Consider the following 23,994-nt stretch of genomic DNA (forward strand, 5'->3'; position numbering starts at 1 on the left):
TGTGGGTGATGAAGAGAGCGCTGTTTTGGCGAACGGCGCCCCCCCACCCCCCGACATGCGCGGGCGGGTGACGATTGAAAAAATGCAGCCATACGCGTAATGCATAACCATACGGTCAAACAGGCACCGACCATACGTTATCCTACAGTCACCTTATTGGTAGACGTACGGAATCTTAATTTATTTTTTAAGTACGGAGTACTAGATTCTGTATTGCGCTAAGTAGGGTCACTCCCTGTCTACCCTATTGTGACGTGCAAATGACTATAGCTGGTGACCATACGTATTACTGTAACTGACCATAGGCTGTGCGATGCGATCGATTATAGGCCATGACCATACTTACTGCATGACTGACCATAAGTTGTTCCATGCGACTAACCTTATTCTATGATCAACTGTATTAGTGTGACTGATCATGGATTGTTGCGCGCCGTTGACTATAGGTCCATGATCTTAGTGTAACCAACCATAGGTTGGCATGTACGAATGACTATAAGCAATGACCTTGCGTGTAAGCGTAACTGACCACAGGTGAAATATACAGCGGCACAACATGGACCGAAAAGGGCATTTTTATCATTTTAGCTTAAAGATTTTACGAAGCAAGGACAAACTAACAAGAAGCGTGCAATGACAAAGATGAAATAAATTCATCCTCAGTATGCATTAAAAATCAATAACACATAAATAAGGAAAGAATTTAATACCAGCACAGCCACACCATGAATAATCGTACGTTAAAAGGAGGATCAAAAAGTGTATTTTAGAATATAGCGTTAGGGGATTTTGAACAAATATCATAAAACAGATTTTAAATCGCAATTACAGCACTCATAAAATTCAATAGCTGGAGTGCACCCGCGCTTTTGAACGGTGATTAAAACCCAGTGTGATCCGTCCCTCAAAATGCGATCTAACGCATGTGATTGGTGGGAACTCATCGTACCGCAGCGTGGACACCAACATCGCAGATATTTTCTTTCAACGTCCGACCCTTCCTCCATGTAAGCAACATACTCGATCAAGTTTAATAATTCGTAGAAATCAAGCTTTGGCGCATGGTCCATTGCTTCGTGGAGCTGCAAAGCTGATGAAATAATTTCTTTTGAATAGCCTCTTTTGACAGCTTTCCTGATCAAAACGTCATTTTCTTTTGACATTGCTTTCGCTTCTTCAACACACCCGCAGTTGTTTGAAATGGTCGATGATATCGGCTCGGTAGGTAATGAAGGTTTCGCAATAGAAAACTCGTATGCGGAGGTTGGATTTTTCAGCGATGGACAGCATGCATCGGATTTGCAGTTTTTATTTTCTTTCTCATCGTCAACGTAGTTCAGATGCTCGGAGCCATGCACTCTCCAGTCAGAAAGCTGTGATATAGCAAAAATGCAGCTGGGAGACCACTTTATATGCTCCAAGGTTGGCACATCACCGACTTTCCAACGATTAATAGTAATTCCGCAAAAGAAACACGCAACGCTATCATTCTGACCTGTATAATAAAAACCAGCGGATGACAGCTGATCGGGAGTTTGGACAGCCTGCTGGGGCCAATGCAAAAACGTTGCTCGCCGCTTAGCACTTGATGAAAGTTTTGGGAATTTGGGCTCAATTGAAAATGATAAAGGTAGAGTCGAGAATTCCTTCTTCACAGCCTGCAATCGCAAAGCAGCACAGTCAGGGTTCTCTTTAAGATGATAAGTTAACGGTGATGTTCTTGAAGATAGAGAGTTATCGATCTTATAGCAGTAACGGCAGAAAAAAGCGTCATGCAAATTAACCGGGAAGAATCCATCATCAGCCAACAGGATATCGGAGCTACTATGTAAGTTTTCCCATAAAAGGCGAAAAGAAGGAATATCGCATTGAAATCGATCTACGTATGGTAAAGTTGTTGACATTTTCTGTGATCATTAGCAAGAACAACTGGTATCACCGTACTAGTTTACCGCCTCTTTTATAGCTCCACTTATGAATTTCGAAACAAAGTTCAGATCTGATAATCTTGCGTTTTTCCCACGGTCGTTAAGGGTAAGGAGGAATCGATAAAATAAAACGGTTAAAAACAATAGAGCAGAGAACTAATTCGAAAAGTGTCGTGCAGAAATGTCGCGAAATTTAATCTGGTTGACTGAATCCAGCGCAACAGGCACTGAATATGAAAAGCTATTGCGATCAGCTCCCTTCATTGTTGTGGTGAGTATTTAATAAATGTCCCGCATTGCTGAACTTTCATTTAGAGAGCTTTAGAAATGACTTTCAGACAGATGATTTTGTTGTATTTGCGAACGCACAGTAATGTTATAATAACGTCAGCTATTTTATTCCTTCAAGCTGCCATTTTATTGACACTACTTGCAACAAGTTATCGCAGTCGAGAGTTTTATGTAACTGTAAACAATTTTAATGCTTCTAACTTTGATCTTAAAAACTTGCTCCCTATAAACGGTTCGCTAAATGCGTGTCTGAATCTTTTACCTGGTGTAATTAGAGCATCTGAAAAGGGGGATGAGTTGGGTGATATAGTGTATAATGTTACTGATGCGCACCACTTTCCAACTTCTTCCACTATTCCACGTTAATTAGAAAAGGTGTTAAAAATTATTTTAATTTTAGCACAAACCTGCAAAAATAATGCTGAGCCTTAGTACCTTTAACAAAGATTTTCCCCGCGTCGACCTTCGTCTATTATTTCAAGAGTCATCGAACGCGGATTTTCTAGCCACTAAAAAGGGATTCTATCTACAACCGGACTACCTCCCAGAATTGATAGAAGGACTGCAGATTCTGAACGAGCGCACACAAAAATGGATACAAGACAACTCATCATTTAGACGAACAAAGAATGCAGCTTCGAATTCCCAAAAAGAATTCCATGTTGTTAAAAAGCAAAGTGCGGGGTCAAAAATGACCCTAAGGAAACGAAAAAACGATGGTAAATTTTTACGAGAACCATCTACGCCAGACCGCTGTGACCCGAGCAAAGAATACGAAGATGGTGAAATCGATAGCACTTAAAAAAATATTCCACGCCTCGAAAAAACGTTTTTTTCTGCCGTTGAACTAATGTAACTGTTTTATTTATATTCACTTGAATTAAAGTTTACGTCGCTATGATGCATATTATGCTTAATGAGCAACTCCACGTTACAAAGGCTAAATAATTTTTTAAAGCAAAACATAATTTTAAACTAATTGGTTACACTGGCCAGCTAGAATTTTGAATGCTTATATGAGGACCATAAGCATTTATGATTTCGACCATACGTAACTTAGTTATAGACATAAGCATACAAACAAAGCTGAATCATTATCTTTAGCACTTAGTAAAACGAAAAAACACTAAAGCTATCACAACAATAAATATTTCATTTTTTGAACGAAATAAAATCTAGAGAAAATAAAATTAACAAAACAAACAAAATATGTTTCATGATGGCCATGACTATCGTCGATCTAGCCGCGGCGTGCGCCTGCGTTTCACCGCCTTTTTTTCGCTGCCTTTGTTTTGCGAAACACGATTTTGTTTTCTCTGTGAGGTTTTTGGTAGCGATGTTAATTTATTCAGCGGAACCAGAGCAAACTCCTCCATTCCTAGGCAGGAAATAACATAAACACGTTGGAAGTTATCAGCTTTCTCATTTAATAAACAGGCGCGTATACGCAGACTGTTTGGGGTACAGGCTTTAAAATCCAAAAACAAGTATCCATAGTCGGGACTTGTTGCGCTTTTATATGCTTCCATAAATGCGCCAGTGCTGCGCGGGTACATTTGTCTAGCGAGCGCTTCTATTTGCAGCATGTCTCGGGGCTGTTTCCACAGCACTAAATAATGGGCGTTTAGCGAGATTGTACGCATAGATGGGTTTTGAAAAAACACATTTTGTACTGTTAGTATGACAGATCGATTAAGATGATGAGTCCCGCGGGTAAAGAGCGAAACTACGTCCTTGTTTACATTTTGCATTTGATCGTCCAGTATAATTAATGATGGTTTACATTTATCCGTAAAAGACTCATCAGCTATGTTATCTGGTATATTTTGTATAAAAACAACGTTTTTATTTTGTTGTTTTATCTGTTTGAAAATTGTTGAATAGTACGAATAAATAAAAAAAATCTTTTCCGGGAAGGGACTGATTCTTCGTAGTTCTAACAAACGAGCTATCCAATAACTTTTACCGCCTTGACTCTGGCAACTGCACACTAAGTTGAATGGATGAGTTAAAACGGAGCAAAAATTAAATTTCTGATACATTTTTAATAGTGTTTCTTTGATTGCATTGAACTGATTTTATATATGCCGAAAACCGAAAGGTACAGTCCAATAGTTAGAGGTAACAACTCTCTTATCAAATGTGAATCTAAAACGTTTTGTTTGTGGCCGCGATTGCAAAGTCCACGATCCTTTCAATCGAAATATTTTGAACGGGTTCAGAACATTATGTTCGGTTTCCGGATGCATTACCATTTCCTTTAATGTCTCTGGATGGAATAAAGTTAGGTTACTTTGGTTAATTGTTATGCCCTTGACCTTGAAGGCGCTATTTCCATTTTTAGTATAGTACGCATACATTTTAGGTCCTCCGCAAATAAAAACAGTGATCTGATCGTCACCAATCTCTGATTTAAATTCACCGAGGCAATCACCAACCGGTAAACTACTCCATCCAGGTCCTTCTAAAGCAATTATGCAGTCTGTATCGACATACAATAACCGCTCGATACCCACAAAATGCATAGCTGTATAAAGCTCCATTCGAGCGTAGCTCGTCACAAACGCAGCAATTATGACGTTAGCATTCAAATCATTTCCATCTGCTTCACACACTCGCGAGCTTTGCACTTGTAAAACTTCTTCGGTGGCAACATCCACATACGAAACAGAATAGTTACCCGAATAAAAAAGCTCATTAAATCTTTTTATGTTTTTAACGTACTCGAATTTTGGCCTGTTTTCCTTAATCGCAAGACGACCCCACAATGTGTTAAGCATAAGCTTTGAAAGGAGCCGACGAGTTGGATTGAACGTAACCTTTGCCGGATCAACCTTAACTTGATCTGTGTTTGCCAAGTTTTGCAAATAAGAAGTTTTGTCGGTTTCAGTTTTGCAGCTTTTTGGATATCCACTGGAGGCTACCTTTTCTGCCATAAATGTAGATATATATTTAGAAAACAAGTCTCCTTGCAGTGGATAATGCCAGATTTCAAATATTTTAATGATTTGGTATCCGTAAGCAACAGCCATACGGAGCTCAGGGGTTGTGTATACCGCATTAAAACAGCGTTCTTTTTCAGTATGTTGACAGACAGCCTGATTATCTGAGGCGCATCTCCAACAGAGAACAAACATGCATTTATTGTTTATCCGTTGCGGAAGAACCGGAAGATTTAGGCTTGTTGGCGGTAAAATTCGAACATGAGCGATACCAAAAAAATCTGAAAGGTCACAGTCGTTAGGGTATAATTTTATCGGAAGACCGATTGGATACAATTTTTGTTTGCACACAGCTGGATATAAAGAATTCTTGTCTAAGTACGAAATGTGTTGACGTTTTGATATATCAGCTGTAGCTAGAAGGCGGAAAGCCTCCGTGCGACCACCATAGAGCACATCCCGTACGCACATGGGTTGGATATGACAAAATTCTTTAAGAACGCAGCTGATTTCTGGGAGCTGCTTCATTTTTCTCCACTGGCAACTCCAAATGCATGTATATCTATAACCTTGTTTTTTTAAGTTTTCCATTTTTTGCATCGTGGCTGTGTACAACTGTGCCATCGTTCGACCGCCATGGGCAGTTGACTCTTTAGTAAAACATTTTTCGCACCCATGGAAATAACAACCGTGGTACTCCAAAACCTCTAAATGCTCCTCGATAAAGCCATCAACCTTGTACTTTCCGATCCTTTTTTCACCATTCTGATGGTTTCTAGCATGTCTTATGTAACATTTTCGCTTAGCAGACAAATAATACAACCACTCCAAGCTTTCAAAAGAGTATGTTCTCTGCGTCTGCAGATCTTGGTAAGTAAAGTGCTGGATACTACTTTCTGGCATGAATCGTGCACGGTACACCAAATTAACAAAGCTAGGAAGTGACATTGACTCAACTAATGGATTAAAATCTGTCAACGCTTTCATATCCTTACAAAACCTCTGGCATGCTTCTTTTAAAACCTAAAAATTATGGTTTTTAAAATTGTTCAAATCGTAATGGAAAATTGTACCTGGCAATCATTTTCACAATATTTAAGTATTTCATCGTGAAAATTCCATATTGCTTTACTGTTAGACTCTTCGGCATACCATCCAATGAATTCTCTGTATTCATTAGCTTTCATTTGCGAAACCATATAGTACTTGATATCTGGCATTTTACCGCTGTAATTAATATTGTCTCGCGTTGCAAATAAAAACGGAAATCGCCCTTTAGCTCCACTAAAACCAAAAGCTCCAGGCATTTCGCCTAAACTCATTGGCAGGAACGCTAGTGAATCACGTAGCGTAATATTGAATTCTTTAACATAGATTTGCAAAAATTTTAATCCACGCATTACTACTTCTGGCCAAATTTCCTGCTCTTGAAGAAACTGCATAATAAAATTGCCATCGTACCCCATCAAGTTATGGAATATAACAATAAAATTCTTATGGGTGGCGTTAAATAACCAATGACAAAACTTCGCGCCTGCATTACGCCCAAAAAAAGTTTCCGCCTTTCCATTATCGGATACCGCTACTGCTGCAATTGGCACGTGAGTGGTATTACTAATATCAGCTTCAAAATCACAGTATAAAAATGAACGATCTGGCTTAGGGGAAAGCGAATATCTTTTAACAAAACAACGATGATCAGGCTCTACTGTTAACTTGCAGTTGCGGCAATAATATTCACCGCATTGATGAGATGGGTTGGTAGGACTTCGCTCTTTGCATCGTTTCAATATTATTCCACAGTCTTGACACTTAAATCTTAGCTGGCACTCAGTCAACCCTTGAAGCTTGATTGCAGTCTTGTGATAGTTATAACAAATTTCGTTTTTAAAAGAGCAGAAACATTCAGTGCAGTGAATTGTTTTTGTTGTGTCAGGTTGGCAGTCTAAGCGATGGCATACAAAACAAGCATATTCACAGCGGTGAGTTTTCAGTGAACATGTGATGAATTTTCTGCAACGGGGACATTCTCTACGTTTTCCAAAAAAGCGAGCAGGCTTTATGATGGGCCAGTAATGCCGCTTAAAAAGTAATATATATAATTTAGCAGGAACTGGATCAGCACCGACATTTCGGCCACAGTAGATCAGCCCATTCTCAAAATCAGTATCTTTGTAAATTAAAATCTGGAAAGCTGGTGACAAGGCGGTTTGAAACTTTTCGTACATTTGTACGTTCACTGCTCCTGGATGCACATCGGCCATTTTATATAATTTTAACGCTTCGTTTTTCTGGAAATCGCAGCGAGCGTCACATATTTTTTTCCATATATAGTTATTTGTCTGATGAAGTTTTCGAGCATGAGCTAAAACGATGGCCAATGCACGGGCGAAACATAAATCGTCAGTGTTACGCACGTAAATTACTCCTCGATAAGGTAGGATTCGTTGCAGGTTACGCAAGTGATGCACCTTTGAACCACCAGAAGGTGGTCTTGGTATACGAATTAAATTAATAAAAACAGGGGCATCCAGCGTAAACTCCGTTTTTGAAGTTAGGGTGTTAGCAATCAAGTATAGAAACATCTCAGCATTTACAGAATCTTGGGGAGCTAGTTTTAGCTGTATGGGGTGAGATAACTGGGTCGATTCTAAGGACATGCTTATCAAATCGTTTTGGTTAGGAATGTAAGTTCTTAGGTTGCGAAAAATGTCTTCTAGCAGGGAAAGCAATACCGGCAAAACGCTATCAACGCCCTTTATTGCCAACGGCTTTATCGAAATTTGAAAATTACCTGCCCAGACGTTATATTTTTTGCTGTGACGAGTTTTAATGGCTTTTAAAGCATACCATTCGGAGGGATGTAGTACTGCTTTTGCTGATAACGAAGTATCCTCCTTTTGACTAAGCTGTTTAATATACTTGAAAAATAGTTTATAGGAGAAAATCACGTGTCTTGTTTGGCGGTATAGGTTCGAGCATTCTTCAAGTGTATTACACTGAGAGTACAGATTCTCAAGCTTTTTTTCACCAAATTCGTCTTGCTTGATAGTCATGTTTTCATCGGTTGGTGCATGAATTGCCATTTGTACATTTAATGTAATTATGAATCGAAAAAACCTTCAAGGATTCTTTAAGAGCAAGGGCGAATATTTATATATTTATCGCGCGCCCTTGACATTTCCCACGATCTAAATGTGAGATTATAGCGCCTATCGTTTTATCTGGATAAAAGTAATGTGATAGATGAAATTAATGATTCGCGGAAGGCATCTTATAAGGAACACAACATACGAGCACATCCTTTCTTTACCAAATTTATTTGGAAAAAGTAAGGTTTGGAGAAAATATGGATCAGTCGATACAAATCGAGCACGATTGGGCCGTACTCTGCCCTAAATTTGAAGGTCAGTTAGACTCTTTTTTTGTATTCGAAGAGTTGCCCTATTGGCAAAGGTACTATTTAGCCGCCATGGGGTATATGAACAAAAACTGCGTGTCATGTTATAATTGTGGCAAAGAGTTTCACTGGCGCCAGTCCTCAGCAATAAACCATCATTTCGAAAGGCAATGCCAGGACATACAAGAATTCTCTCTTGAAAAACAGGAAACTCAAGTTTTTCGACGTAGAACAACGTTTCAACGCCTTAGTACATTTTGTGACCTACCAAAATTTTATGACATTGAGTTTTTGCTAGATCGTTCATTCTATGCAAGCAACGTTTTGCAATGCGCGCATCCAGGATGTACCTGGTCTGGAAAGTGGCAGAATATTTCAACAATCACAAATTTGAAAAAAAGAGGTCACGGAAGGCATCACTGTTACAAAGTTTTTAATACTTGAGTTCAAGTATCTAATCTTGCGTTCAAAATCACTGATTAATAAAAAGCAATGCCTGAACATATTCTTTATTAATCACCAAACTATATGCTTTGTGCGCATTAACAAAAGTTTACACAGATTCTGTGGTCAGTTTGTGTTTCAAACAGTTGATGCTTTCAAACGCCGTGAAAAATGTGTGCTTCACGAATACTTCATGTAGTGACGATGTGAATAAAATGCACTTGTGGTTACAGCCAATCTTCGTAAAGTTATGTAAATAAAAGTAAAAAAAGATTAGCTCGTGATCTACGGTCAATAATAATAATTCAATTATACGATATATAGTATTGTCATTCAGGCTGAGTTTAAGCAGCAGTTAAAACAGAACACCGTAGTTAAAATGATTGCGTCATATAATCAATATGCTACACAATTTGGAATTTCCAGACAAATGTAAAACGGTAGTAGTATTTATAAATTAAAGCAGCGGTTTCTTAATTCTTTTGGTTACAGTAGATACCTAGAACTCAGTATCTAAACTAAATTGGATCTCATTGTCTGTCATTCCAACATGAGCTTTCCGATATTCGGACACCCTTCTTTCAAAAAAATTCGTTTTTCCTTCCAGCGATATCGACTCCATAAAAGGAAAGGGGTTGGAGACATCATACATAGGTTCTAAATTAATCATAGCGCATAACAGATTGGCAACGAACTGAATATAGATTTGCATCGAGCTGGAATTAAGTCCAACAAGAGGAAATAAGAAGGCGTTCTTCCAGAACCGCTGTTCAACTTCTACCGCATTTGCTATGAGTTCACTGGATTGTTCGGGTGATAATTTATTTTTTAGCTGACTGTATAGCCAACATGCAAACTCAACATGTTGGGATTCATCTCTTGAAATTAATTCATTACTAAAGGTTAAGCCCGGTAAAATTCCTCGGCTTTTCACCCAAAATATCACAGCGAACGCCCCACAAAAAAAGATCATTTCTACACAAGCAAACGCCAGAATGCGTTCCGCAAAAGGCTTTTCCTTGTCAGTTATGTATCTTGCTGCCCATTGGCCCTTTTCCTTAACATTTTTGTTTAAAATTATAGCTTGGAGAAGCTCCCCTCGTTCCTTTGAATTTCGAAAAAATGTGTGAATTAACAATGAATATGTTTCGCTGTGAATATTTTCCATCAGAATTTGGAAAGAATAAAAAGCTCGAACTTCTGGCCATTGCACTTCAGTTAAAAAATTTTCGGCTAAATTTTCCAAAATTATTCCATCCGATGCAGCGAAAAAAGCTAAGACATTCCCTAGCAAAAATTTTTCTTTGACGTGTAAGTCATTCCATTGCAAGATATCCTTGCTTAAATCAATTTCCTCAGGTGTCCAAAAAAGCGCTACTGTTTTTTTGTACAACGCCCATGCCTCTTCATGCTCGATAGGAAAAAGTACCAGTCGTTTCCATGATTTCATTAAAATAGGCTCGCTGTCTTTTTCAGTTTCCTCAACTAATTCCTTCATTTTTGAATCGTCCTAATTTTTGGCCGACTGTCCAAGTCTTATATCAGCTGTCGGCTATGACACCACGTAGTGAAAATTTTTATTCTCACGCACAGATAAGATGACCTTGAACTTTGATCCACGAAACTTTCTCATGGCAAAAGTTTACATACGTGCCAGTTACTTTTTAAAAGTTCGTTAAAAACGCGATAACTGATGCTTATAAAAAGACCACCAAATCCGTGCAACGCGTGTTACTTAATAACTGTATTTACGACTTACATCAGAATGGCAGAACAGGCGCCAGATTCTTCCGCGCGCCCGGCAGTGGCTGGTGTTGTTAACAATGCAGTCGAAAATTCTCGAGTAACTGGCCCAGTTGCTCGAGAGCAGTATCCGTACCAAGTTGTTGGATTTATGAAACAACATCAGCAACTTCCAGCGTTACAACCGCAATTTCCGACGAATGTGCCAATTGAAGGTAATTTTAGTGTCTCCAGACATTTCCTTATAATTAGAAATAGTTCTTCTTGATTTGAGATAAAACTGGTGTATTTGAAGGTCAACAGGCACAGCCGGAAATATTACGTCTTGAGGAGTATTTTAAAAGCTTTGGGGATCAAGGAGCCTCTGGTCCACAACACCCTCCACAGCCATTAAATCCAGCAATTCTCTTCCAACATCCGGTGTCCTTAGCGAATTCCCCGCAATATCAGCAAGGAATGGACAGTCGGAATGCTAACTGCGGTCGGATGTATAGTGCCCAGAATATTCCCTGGTGTGGAGCTCCTATGGATGTTAATTTGCATTCGCCATCTTCTCCGTTGCCGAGTCGCATTCGGCTGGATGCAATTTACCTTGCTGAAGTGGAATTAGAGAAACTGTTGTGCGATCTTCGAAGTTTATCCGGCGAGAATCAGAATTCGAAAAGCGTGGCGTTTGAGATCCTAAAGAATGTTGCCGCGCATGAGTACTTAAAAGGGTTTACCATAGCTGAGAAATTGGTTGCCTTTCGAGACATTAGACAGCACCACCAATCTGGCGTTCCTAAGCGGGGTGGCCCTACGGAGTATTTTTCTGGGTAAATCAGATTGTTGTCAATCGATTAAAGTTTACTTGATGTAACATCTAGAATTGCGATAATTTTATCATTGATCATGAAACTGTTATCACCTTTGCGTGTCTTGCGTGGTAATCATGAATAAAAACGACATCCTACACTAACTTGAGCATTGGTTCTGTTTTTCTCTATTGGCATGCCATTATGACTAAATATGGTAGATTAATAGTGCTTGAGGGATTAAACGCTTCAGGAAAGTCTACGCAATGCTTACGTTTGCAAAGGTCGCTTACTGATTTGGGTCACAATGTCAAAGTTTACAATTTTCCGCATGTGCCTGACAGGGACAAACTAGGTTTGTTGCCCCTTATACAAGTGATTCTATCCTCTCCTGAGCTATTGCGTTCGACAACCGCACATCTTCTGTTTTGCTCTCAGCGCTCAGTATACGCAGAGCAAATTTCGAATGATCTAGCGGCTGATAAAATAGTAATAATTGATAGATACTGCTTGTCTGGAATGGTATATGGAATTTCACGAGGCTTAAATCCGCAGTGGATTGAAGAACTCGAAACAGGGCTGAATTGTCCGACTCCTGACCTGACCTTTTTTCTGGAAATTCCTCCTATGGCAGCTCTACGCAGAATGCTTATTCGGAAAGAAGAAAATCCGGAAGCTGTCAAGGATATTGTGATAGATGATTTAGGGAAAGTGCAGGCTGCATATGATAACATTTTGCGTCCTCTTAAAAATATCATTCGAATAAATGCGCAACTGCCCGAAGACATCATTGCGAAAACGATTTTAAATACTGTATTAAATAATTTTTAATATGTCTAGTTGTACACTTGCTGAACGTGCCAACAATAATCGATTTATGGTAAACGATGATACTGCCTGTGGTAGATCCCTATTATATTTTATCAAATTTCCTGGTTTTCGGACACTTCGTTGTCTCTGCTCGACTGTCGTATTTCATGCTGTGAACTGCTAATTATTAATCAATTTGGTAATAAATTATGCTTTTTTATTCGGTGAGCAGATACTTCAAACAATGGCCAGGTGTACTTTTACTTATCGCCAATCGCAGTTTAGTAATGATCGTAGGCTCTTCCACTTATAGCCAGTAATTTTACTTATAGGCAGTTGTAGCTTTACATATAGTCAACCATACTTAACATATGGTCAAATGTACATCATGTTTTACTTATGGTCAACCGTACTTTAATCTATGGTCTACCGTACTTCAACTTACGGTGAAACATACTTTACGTCTTATTAATGCTCAACCGTTACTTTCCGTTATGGTTAAGCGTCTATGGTAAACCGTACTTTTACGTACGGTCAACGGCACTTGCACTTATGGTCAAACGTGCCTCTACCTATGGTTAACTGTACTTTGACTTATGGTCAGCTGTACTTTCACTTATGGTCAAACGTGCCTTTACCTATGGTTAACCGTATTTTAACTTATGGTCAACTGTACTTTTACTTATGGTCAAGCGTGCTTTCACCTATGGTCAGCCGTACTTTGTGTTTTAATTATGGTCAGCCGTGCTTTCACTTATGGTCAAACGTGCCTTTACCTATGGTCAACCGTACTTTCACTTATGGTCAAACGTGCCTTTACCTATGGTCAACCGTACTTCATTATATAGTCAAACGTACTTTGTGTTTTAATTATGGTCAGCCGTGCTTTCACTTATGGTCAAACGTGCCTTTACCTATGGTCAACCGTACTTTCACCTATGGTCAACCGTACTTCATTGTATAGTCAAACGTACTTGTGTTTTAATTACGGTCAACTGTACTTTTACTTATGGTCAAGCGTACTTTCACCTATGGTCAGCCGTACTTCATTATATAGTCAAACGTACTTTGTCTTTTAATTATGGACAGCCGTACTTTCACTTATGGTCAAACGTGCCTTTACCTATGGTCAACCGCACTGTCACTTATGGTCAAACGTGCCTTTACCTTTGGTTAACTGTACTTTTGCCTATATTTTTAAGTCGTGATTTTGCTTGAGGTCAAGCGTTCTTTGAAAATGCTCAGCGTTTATGTCTTGGGGTTTTTTAAATTCACTACAACAAACGACAAATTTTCGCACGTCAGTGAGGTTTGAGTGGAAAAAATCGAAAAAAAACAACTAAAAAATTTATAGCTTTATAAATACATAAGAAAATAGGCATGCAGGAGCAGGAACACGTAAACATTTCTGATTATAAAATAGACTAAAAAATAGGCAAAAGTTTTTTATTTTTATCCACGTGAAAAATCCGTGGCTGTTCCGAAAAAACCAGTAATTCTATTGGTTCAGTAAGCGGCTTGCTGAATCTCAATTCTAGTCTTGCAAACTGTTTTCTTTCAATCGGAATATCTTCAGTGTTATGATTAGGAGTTAAATCAAAAGGAAAAATACTTGTCCCATATTTCAGATCTTGATAAGAAGTGTCAGAGGAGCAGCCAAAGTCCCTATTTCCTAACTGACAAGACAATGCTGAGAATAGCATGGCGTATTGTTCGTTTGCAAAATCGACTTTATAAGAATATATTTGATTATCGACCACTAAAGTAATTTCTTCTAAATTAAAACGCTGAAAATTAAGCGGGTTTTTTCTGTAATTTCCTACGTACGCTTCGTGCGTAACCATAGCAAATATAATACGATTCGGTATTCTTTCAGATCCAAAAAAGTTGTCTATTGTGTACTGTCTCGATCCCGGCGTTAAAGCTCGTGTACGAACATCCGTGGCGGAATATATTTTGTAAATAGCCGGTTGCGTGGTTAGTCTTTTTTGAATCTGCTCGTGGATTTTTGCCGTTATTTTAACGTAGCGCGTTAATAAACGCATATCCAAAATATTCAGGTAATAATTCGGTGACTCGTCACTTGATAAAAGGAAAAAACTGGGATTTCGTTTGAATAACTTAATTTTAACAGAAATTTCCGGTAATAAATAATTTTCGATAAAGAAAAATTCATGCATTATTCTACCCAACATTTCAAATGGTTTTCCTTCTTTAGTTAATTCATAGCGTTCTGCAAGACCTTTATTTTTTTCGGGTAGAAGGAGGTCAGTGTGGTCCATACTGTTTTCAGGATCACTTTCATTAATCCGATCTTTTCTCCACAGAACATTGCGCAACAGATTTTTTTTCACGCCACGCGAGTAGTTCAACAGGGTATGAAAAAATCCCTTATATCCGTAATTATTGTAGCTCACAACAACTGGTATGCCATTTATTTCTATTTCGCAGCGTTCGAAGCACATATAAAACAACAAATTCACCGGCGCCGCATCGCGGATCCCCTTTGTACTAATCTGTTTTGATAATCGGTCCCTCTCAGCAGGGTCTAAGCTGGCTAAAGCAGCTGCGATCTGAGGATCCGCTAAAGGATCAATTGTGTAATCTACGTTTGCAGGTTGGTTGCTGTTGTTTGGTGGATTACGTGTGTTGGGCAGTATTCCACCTCCTGAATTACTTGCCGCAGAACCATTACTTCCTGGTTGAACGGCATCGCTTGTATTTTGACTTGCGATCTCTGTACCTGAAAGTGTTCTTTTGATGGAAGTCGTTTTAGCTTTTATCAAGCCTAGTGGCTTGGATTTATCGTTTTCTAAAATTTGGCATCGCATATACAGCAAGACGTCAGCCAGGTCTAAGTAGTTCTCAGTAGGCGGAAGGAGAAATTCTATTACATCAGAATTGTTAACTATCTGATTTATCGGTAATACTTCCGTTTTATAACTTTCTTCTATTATGGATTGTGATATTGGTGGGTCAAAAAGCTGCAACTCATCAGGGAATTTTTCCACAGTTGATTGATTTTTCGTAGACATTTTTTCGATTAAATAACTGAAGCAAGTGATCTGCCCCGAATGATCTTCTTAAACAATCCAGTACGAATTGAACGTTTGCGCTTTCTACTCTTCCGTCTAGATTTACGTCCAACAAACACAGTTTGTACCGTGGTACGCTTTATTATTCGCCTCTTTGCAGCCTTTTTCTTCTTTCGGTAAGCCGTTTTCAAAGGATAAAATCAGAACTGCACTTTTATGTTTTTATCCGTTCACTGCGCCATGCCTTATATACTAAACCGCTACTTTAATAGAACCGCAAAGCGAAAGCTCGATATAATTTAATGTGATTGCAGTGCCTGATAAGAATTATGAATGATTTTTACACAGGTTAAAAATCTTGCAAACTCAGTAGGCGTAAAATCCGTCTTTAAATCCATCGCTTGATTTGCATTTGCGATAATGCAAGGTCACAGTGGTTTCTCCCAAAACGTCTTCGCCCCAAAGCATTTTCCAGTCAGACTGAATGATAAACAACGGGTTGGCTGAAAAAAACCAGTTCTGAACTGGGAAGTACGCAAGATGGTACGGCTCATATCCTTTCAGAAGTTGATCTACAGTGGCCATGCCAATAATTTTATCGGATAAATTACCATAAGAAGACATTAAGTGACTCATTGAAAAGATAACCTGCCCTCTCCCCCTTGTGTTATCTACCACATTTTTATTCCGAAGGGTGGTCGTATCTCGATGCATGCGGAAATTTTGGTCTGGAACAAAAGAATTAGCAACTGCCTGAACGGGTGTGGGATCACCCTCTTCTCTTGGTAATCCCAGAGCTATCGTTAAAAGATTTCCTCTATTGACCAGCTGTATTCCTTCATCTCCACTCTCAAAAACGAACCTCCCTGCCTTTAATCCAAGTTTTGGCTTAGAAAACTGAGGGTAAGCCGTCATAATACGCGTTATTTCTCGTTGTACGCCATCAACCAAGATCGCTGGTGTAGACTGGAAATCAGATTGCGTCATAAATCCATGAAGAAATTGTCCGTGAACAAACAATGTAAGTTGGCGTTGCTCTAATGGAATAAGTGTTAACTGAGCAGACGAGAATATTCGCACTAGCGCAACTTCCCACTGTTGTTCTTGCTCTCGGAACGTCAGCGGTGGATAGTTTTGTTTGCTTGAGAACATAGTAGCCGTGTTACGTATCGAGAGTGCTTCATTGGTAGGATTTGCTCCGCTGTGAAGATGAACGTAGAAACCGCTCTCCATTGCTTTTACCTATTTTAAGAAAAACTTTGCACAAAGCAACACGCATAACAAATTAGAATGCTGACCTGACTAAAGTTAAGTCTTGTTTATAAAATTGCGCCACACGACTTCCATCACGCACCAGTACCTGTCGGCTATCAGCTGTGGCAATGTGGTACGTAATGACCGGTCCATAAATTATATTAGAAATTTGAAATAATTCGTCCGAAAAATTCCTTGTGTAACCTTTAGAAAAGGAATTTTTTTTCAAACTTATTCGAACGCGATCACCAATTTTAAATGCCGGTTTCTGAAGCTTTATAAACTTTTTCTCCTGTCCTTGCTTAAATAAAGATGCTTGATTCATGTGGGTTATTTCTTTCGGTTTCTTTTTGTGCCCGGTATGTACACGATTGTTATAGTTTTCAATAATATTTTGCAGGGCGTTTTCCCAGTTGGGATTTTTTGTAAATGTTAAATGCCTGAATATAATCATTTTTAAAGTACGGTTAAACCGTTCAGCTAAGGCGGCTTTATGGCGAGAACTTGATATCTGGTGATAAATGCCATATTTCGCGTACATCTCCCGCGATTTTTCATTGACAAACTCTTTCCCGGCATCAGTCACTAAAACACTGGGGTGACGTTTTTCAAAAAGCTGACCCATTGCTTCCGCAACCGCAATGGCTGATTTATTTTTTAAAGGTTGCGAAAATGCAAAGCGACTGACACAATCGATCATAGTCAAAATATAGCGAAAACGAAGATTAAATCGCTTAAGCTTTTGCATTTCTACAAGGTCAGCATGCCAGACGTTGTCCACTCCTACGCAGAAATTTTTTAATTTTTTAAACTTTATTCGTAAAGGGCGGTGCAGCGTATATACATCTTGCTGTGCCAGAAAATCTTTTACGTCTTTTCTCGAAAAACTCAAATTTAAATTTTTTGATCTATCCTTCGCTATGCGGTACAACGCCGATTCATTGGCTAGATAAGCTGGGGAGGAAATGTCCGTAAATAAACTGCGTAAGAGAGTCGCTTTGCGCCGATTTACAGACGCTGACGGGATTTTAGTTGCTGCGCTTGTCTTCACCATTTCTAGTGCACTCACCTCAAAATCAATTCCTTCACAAAAATGGTTATTCCAGTAAGTCAGTTTTATACCATTAATGCATACAGGCTATAATTTCTCTGCGCCCGAGAATGTTGTTCGATAAAACCAAGTAAGCTGTCTGATAACTTCTAACGTTCGGTCTTATATAAACTATGAAATCAAGATATCACTGTAGTCATGCTGTGTAGCCGAAATGATTAAATCTTTTCTCATCGGCTGCCGTGCAGAAGAAAATGTTTATAAGCATACTGGAAATCAGAGTGGAGCATCGTTTCCTCATTTTCTGACAGTAATGGTTCGACGCTACTTTTCTAACATTGCAAATGCTGTCGGAAAAATTTTAGCTTTTGAGGTTACCTATAAAACTATACCTCGAAACAAAAACGAACCACCGATCTGCAAGCAACGTGCCGGTATTAGTGTGGAAGATATCTTTGCGGTAGGTGTTGGTAGAAGTCCACACACTGCAAAACAGGACGCTGCAAAAAAATTGCTTGCCGTTATTTTAAGAAATTACCATTCTAGATTGCTCGAGTGTTTAGAAAAATCGTCATTTGATCACCCTTTAATTTACCCCAATTTTTTGGAAAATTTGGCAAACATACTGGGGTTTGATGTTGAATTCAAAAAACTTCTTTCGGCAGAACCCGCTATTTTTAATTATCAGGCCAGTGTTCCTAACGAAGAAATATTAGTCACCTCAACCGGGTCAACAGTTAACAACGCTAAAGCCGACTCTGCACGACAGTTACTAATTATTATATTGCATAATTATCATAAACAATTACTGGAAATTTTGGATTTGCCGCCTTTTATCAGTAGCTGAAATGGCGCCAATTCGCTTGGGGAGTGGAACGCCGCGAAACACATCACCGGAGCCGACCGAATCGATATTGTTTTGCGGTGAGGAGCCGCTACCTGGCACAAGTCTTCACAATTTAACACTGACCTTGGTAAGAATACCGGTCTCAAACAGTTTTTGCTCGTTAAACTATATATCATTTTTGTTCTTTTATACAGCCTTTACCGGTTCCGCTGTTAAATTACCACTACTTCAATACTGCAAAGACGCGTCTGACAAATTTTTATCATTTTCGGAACATTATGGAGCAGCAACTGGTTCCACTTCACGTTTACATTGGCTACGCTTTACGAACGTTTGCAATTTGCATGGCAGGAAGTGCTGCAGATATCGATACGGTTACCGGAAATTCATCGGTAGACGTTTACGATAAATATACATGTTTGGAAATTTATGGTCATTTTCATTTTCGGCAAATTCACCAGGTTTTAAAAAATTATTTCAAATTTTATGTCCAGTGTCAACACTGTAACCGTTGCGCGACTATTATCGTACGTAAAAGACGCCGTTTATGTGTGTGCTGTTTTGCTTGTCACTCAAAAGTCTACGTTACCAAGCATGAAGGCTGTGCTTAACGTTTAAGATGAGCCTGATAAAACAATAAACATCGGACTTGAAAAAATTTTGGACTGCAGTTACCATGGGATTGCCGGTATATAATTATTATATTCTAACTTACAAATTAAACCACGTATGTCATGCTACTGTTCATTCTACCTTACCGAACTACCACAGTTTTCACTAACACCACGTACGCCAGCGAGGTAACCATGTAGCTCCTATGGTCAGCATCAGTGGTCAAATGGTCAATGTAATATATATATATATATAGGTATATTAAGAATACTTGAGTGCTGGTGGCCGGTATTCATATTTATCGTACCGCATATGGTCGTCTGTATTTTGCCATATTGTCAGTGTGATACACAAATGCAGATATTTTAAGAATCGGGCGCTCATTGGAGGTAATTGAACGGACATTTTATCTTACGGTCAGTAATATTTCATCATATGGTCAGTATGGTTAAATTTATGTTCGGTAATATTTCTTTGAGGTTCGGTACAATGGGAAAAACATTACTCAGCAATATTTTCAGACCAATCTTCTTAAATTTTTTTACCTCTGATTTATTAATAATTACATATTTTCATTTTTGCACTTGTAGATACAACGGTATTGCACGTAAAGGGCACTTTATTTAATTATTTTTATGGAATTTATTTCAGGAACGGAATTTATTTTTATAAAAAGCCAACTAAACTAAAAGAAGCTAAAAAACGCAAGAATACAATCAGAATTATAGGAGAAACTCGTACCACCATTAACAGAAGAATTACAATATGGTCAAAATAAAATGTGGTCATATGGTCAAAAAACAAATGCGTAAGCAAATCAATTGATAAGAGAACGCAAAAACAGCAGTTGCAATTTTAGAATAATCCATTTAAACAGCAAGAAATTTATTTTTCAAGATGATTCACATCGCCGGCTTGGCGAATTTACACTGTTACGCCGATAGCAACCAAAGCAAAATGTTAATTCTCTTCATGTCTGAATCTCTCACAACTACGCCACAACCGAATGCCACTGGCAGCAGCGCCTTCGTTTTCCCGGGCCAAAGTGTCATAAATGACGCTGGCGGAATATGCAGCCATCCCGCGATGGAATTCCGGTGTGTTGGCGCTCTGGGACCACACGTTGGAGAGTCGCATCGTGCGCGGGTCCAGGTTGTGAGCGAACGACTCCATCACCGATCCGCGCTGTTGCCGTTCTGACGAAATTCAGGAAGTTAGTTATTTAAATTATTTTTTTACTGGTAAACGATAGCAAAGCAGATTACATATGATTGTACCTTCATCTTCCAAATCAACAGCGCTAAGAAACAGTTCATCGTCGCCGATGTTGCCGTTGCTAACGGACTCACTTCCGCTGGCGGCACCGTTCTCTGCTGAGGGTGAGACCAATGTATGTGAACTTATGATTGATAATTTTTTATCCATATGGGTACGAATTAAGACAGATAAACTTAGTTTTCGTCTGGTTAGCGCAGTTCTTATCTATTCTTACACTATTTTAATTTCTGTGATTTTTATCAAAAACACATTTCATACCTTCGGGTTGCTCGCCGGGGCCGACATAATTTTCATTGTTGAGATTGTGAGGAGCGTCTTCTTCAACGGGGGCAGAAGGTTCGGCCGTCCGATGGAAAAAACTGCGGATTTTCTCGCGCTTGCGGAAAAGCAGGAAAGCTCCAATTAAAACGCATCCAATAATAGCAACTGTGACGCCGACCACACCACCTACACCAAATTCCAAAGGTGGCGGAGTTGGTTGCCCTGTAAAACACGATGGGCATGGAGGGCAGACGTGTACTACAACGCATTGTTTTTCATATTAACAGCAAAGTATAGAAGAAGCGGCAGTGGCACTGCTCACCCGTCTCGTTGTTAGTGTTGCGTCCCACAGTGGAGTTATCATCATGCACATGAATGAAAGTTGCATTTTTATTATTCACCACATCAGACGAAGAAGAAAAATTAAAAAGCGAATTCTCCGCAAAATCAACTGATATATACGCCGTGTCGTTGATTATAAAATCAGCAAAATCCATTACTAATTGCGACGAATTTTCCTGACTCCATGAAACAAGGCCAGATAAATTCGACGATTCAAAAAACGACGTGTAATCCAAATCAACGGAGGTTGATTCCAGCGACTTATTGCTGTCTCCATCGAAAGCAATAGATACAGTAAAATTAATCGCCGCGTTTTCTGACGCTTTCTCAGGATATACAGCGCTATATTCTGACGAAGTTGACACAGCAATAGCTTCCCCGGTTTCATTAAAATGAGACGGTCGCGGATAATTCGGAATCAATTGACTGCTCGTATTTTTTATGAAATTAATAACCGAGGAATTCGCACTAACATTTTTTGACACACTCTCGATTCTAAACGAGAATTTTTCCTCGCGTTCCATTATGTAAACTTTTTCTGTCTTTTCAATCTGACTTTTATCATTAACGATTTCTGACTGCGTGTCTTTAATCAGGTGCTCTGACACGTTTAAACTAGACGTCACCACGGGGTGATTATCCGCATATTCAATGGAAACAGACGGCTCTGTATATAACGAGGATAATGCTGAAATTGCGGTGGGATAGTAAGTGGTCACGAAAGATAACTCAGCGGTAACCAGATCTGGGTCCAGAGGTTGTGGATCAGTAATTGCAGATGAATCATAAAAGTCTACACGTTCAGGGGACGTTGTCACGCTCATAGCTTTCACCGGCAGACTTTCACTGACCGTACTTTGAACTGTACTGGAATAATCGTCCTTACCATCAGTAGTATCATGTGTCGAGACATCGACAGCCGCCTGCGTGGAAGACCAATGAAGTGGAACCGTATGTGTTTCGGAGGGTGTGGTCGCGCTAATCCATGGTGGGAAAATGGGTGGCAGATCCATCCAGTGACAGCATGGTGCGTGCGAGCAGCCTTTACGTAAGTCTGTAAGTCAAAAACTAATCTTTCAAGATTAATCCTCTTTAAATACTGTTTGTAAAAACAAAAGCAGAATATCATACCTAATATCTTAGAGAATAATTCCGTTATTCGCCCTTGCACATAAACCTGAATTTTTATTCATTATTAATTTTAACGTTTTGTTTTTTATTGGCATTAACCTGGTTGACTAACGCCTACCTGCGGTTAATCCGCACTCTTGCCTATAGTTAGTCGTAGTTTACTTATGGTCGTCCGATCATCTACATTTTCTTCGACTCTTAATTGTGTCCTTCTAGATTAGCGAATAAAAATGAAATTCAGTCAGAAAAAAACCTACTTTGGAAAAAGTATTTTTAACGAGAAATAGTGCGGCAGAGGTAATAGTTTAAAACATTGTCGGTCGTAGTTTTACGTATGGTCAACCGTAATTTCACCTATGGCCTCACATACTTTTAGTTTTACATAGAGGCAGCCATACTTTCAGCTATGGTCTAACGTACTTGTTCCTATGGTCACCTCGTGATACGTACCAGCGTCGATACTAAAAATAAAATTCAGTAATAAATAAAATCAACTTTGGGAACAGCATTTTCAGCGCGCCAATGTGCGGCAGCAGTAACAGTTTTAAATATTACCGATTGTAGTTTTACATATGGTCAACCGTAATTTCACCTATAGTCTAACATACTTTTAGTTTTACATAGAATCAGCCATACTTTCACCTATAGTCTAACGTACTTGTTCCTATGGTCACCTCGTGATACATACCAGCGCCGATACAAAAAATGAAATTCAGTAATAAATAAAATCAACCTCGGGAACAGCAGTTTCAGCGCGCCAATGTGCGGCAGCAGTAACAGTTTTAAATATTACCGATTGTAGTTTTACATATGGTCAACGGTAATTTTACCTATAGCCCACAATACTTTTAGCTTTACATAAAATCAGCCATACTTTTACCTATGGTCTAACGTACTCGTACCTATTGTCAGCTCGTGATACGTACCAGCGCCGATACAAAAAATTAATTTCAGTTATAAATAAATCTACTTTTAGATCATCATTTTGAACGAGCAAATATGCGGCGGCAGTAACAAATTTCAATTTTTTCGGTCGTAGTTTTTCGTATGGTCAACCGTAATTTTACCTATAGTCTAGCAGACTTCTTGTTTTTCATAGAATCAAACCATTCTTTTATCTATGGTCTACCGTACGTTTATCTATGGTAACTACATGTTACGTACCAGCGCCGCAGCGAGAGATGGCCCTAACACCGAGTTGCTCAATACACTCCAGTTCTCGGCAACGGTGTCCGTCAAAGGTCGTGCCGGAAAGAACAATGACTTGCAAATCCGGAAAATTTAAAGTCGGACGCCAGTTGGGCAGCACATAAATGCCGGAATTGCTCATGTCCAGAATGCGAACACCGGAAACTATATCTTTCGGCTGGTTGTCCAAAGGCCATGTCGTCACGCGATGGTCATTACATTTCCATAGGGCTGCAGTACAAATGCAGAATCGCGGGCATTGTACAGAATTTGCAGCTGACAAAGCAGCTGCTAAAACGATCACACAAAGTCCCAGCCACATGTTGGCGTACGCAAAAAACAATAATTAAACAACCAAAATTTCAATAAGAAACCGAAATGCACCAGAAGAAATTATCCTGAAGCAGTTAGCAATTGTAAGCTTGGGGAAATACTTCGATCGATCAGTGCCACAACTGATTTGAATTTCTTTCAGTGACAATCAAAGATAAAAATTGTAGCCAGTGCTTGTAATTCACGAGTCATGTCTATTGAAGGATCGGTGTTTTCTCTGTTTCCTCTTATTTTTGTAACTATGGTACGCTTCTACTGATAAGGATGCGTGGGAACAGCAAAATAATCGCCATTCCTAACTCCTCATTTG

General features: G+C 39.1%; 3 protein-coding genes and 1 long non-coding RNA gene across 6 annotated transcripts; 2 read left to right on the forward strand and 2 right to left on the reverse strand.

The window, feature by feature from the left end:
* Nucleotides 1-10,712: 10,712 nt before the first annotated feature.
* On the forward strand, nt 10,713-11,700 carry LOC129602278 (uncharacterized). The gene is made up of 2 exons (XM_055501275.1): nt 10,713-10,963; nt 11,044-11,700. The coding sequence occupies exons 1-2, from the start codon at nt 10,771-10,773 to the stop codon at nt 11,565-11,567; spliced, it is 717 nt and encodes a 238-aa protein (XP_055357250.1). The 5' UTR covers nt 10,713-10,770; the 3' UTR covers nt 11,568-11,700.
* Nucleotides 11,701-15,753: 4,053 nt separating this feature from the next.
* On the reverse strand, nt 15,754-17,812 carry LOC129602281 (uncharacterized). Its single transcript, XM_055501280.1, has 2 exons — nt 17,711-17,812; nt 15,754-16,629 (listed from the first exon to the last, which is right to left on the reverse strand). The coding sequence occupies exon 2, from the start codon at nt 16,618-16,620 to the stop codon at nt 15,754-15,756; it is 867 nt and encodes a 288-aa protein (XP_055357255.1). The 5' UTR covers nt 16,621-16,629; nt 17,711-17,812.
* Nucleotides 17,813-18,014: 202 nt separating this feature from the next.
* Nucleotides 18,015-19,104, forward strand: LOC129602280 (uncharacterized). Its single transcript, XR_008692376.1, has 3 exons — nt 18,015-18,152; nt 18,533-18,666; nt 18,734-19,104. It is a non-coding gene; the product is annotated as an uncharacterized LOC129602280 (long non-coding RNA).
* A 706-nt stretch (nt 19,105-19,810) lies between these two features.
* LOC129602279 (uncharacterized) lies at nt 19,811-23,791 on the reverse strand. Of its 3 annotated transcripts, none has more exons than XM_055501279.1 (5): nt 23,328-23,791; nt 21,013-22,086; nt 20,688-20,912; nt 20,429-20,524; nt 19,811-20,347 (listed from the first exon to the last, which is right to left on the reverse strand). In XM_055501279.1, exons 1-5 carry the CDS (start codon nt 23,671-23,673, stop codon nt 20,112-20,114), a joined length of 1,977 nt encoding a protein of 658 aa, XP_055357254.1. In that variant the 5' UTR covers nt 23,674-23,791; the 3' UTR covers nt 19,811-20,111. The 3 variants fall into 3 exon arrangements, with proteins under 3 accessions (XP_055357254.1, XP_055357252.1, XP_055357251.1); XM_055501277.1 differs by having other exon boundaries at nt 20,429-20,521; nt 20,688-20,948; XM_055501276.1 differs by having other exon boundaries at nt 20,688-20,948.
* Nucleotides 23,792-23,994: the final 203 nt, after the last annotated feature.

This window comes from Paramacrobiotus metropolitanus, unplaced genomic scaffold, assembly GCF_019649055.1.
Source record: "Paramacrobiotus metropolitanus isolate TYO unplaced genomic scaffold, Prichtersi_v1.0 Parri_scaffold0000382, whole genome shotgun sequence".
Taxonomy (NCBI): domain Eukaryota; kingdom Metazoa; phylum Tardigrada; class Eutardigrada; order Parachela; family Macrobiotidae; genus Paramacrobiotus; species Paramacrobiotus metropolitanus.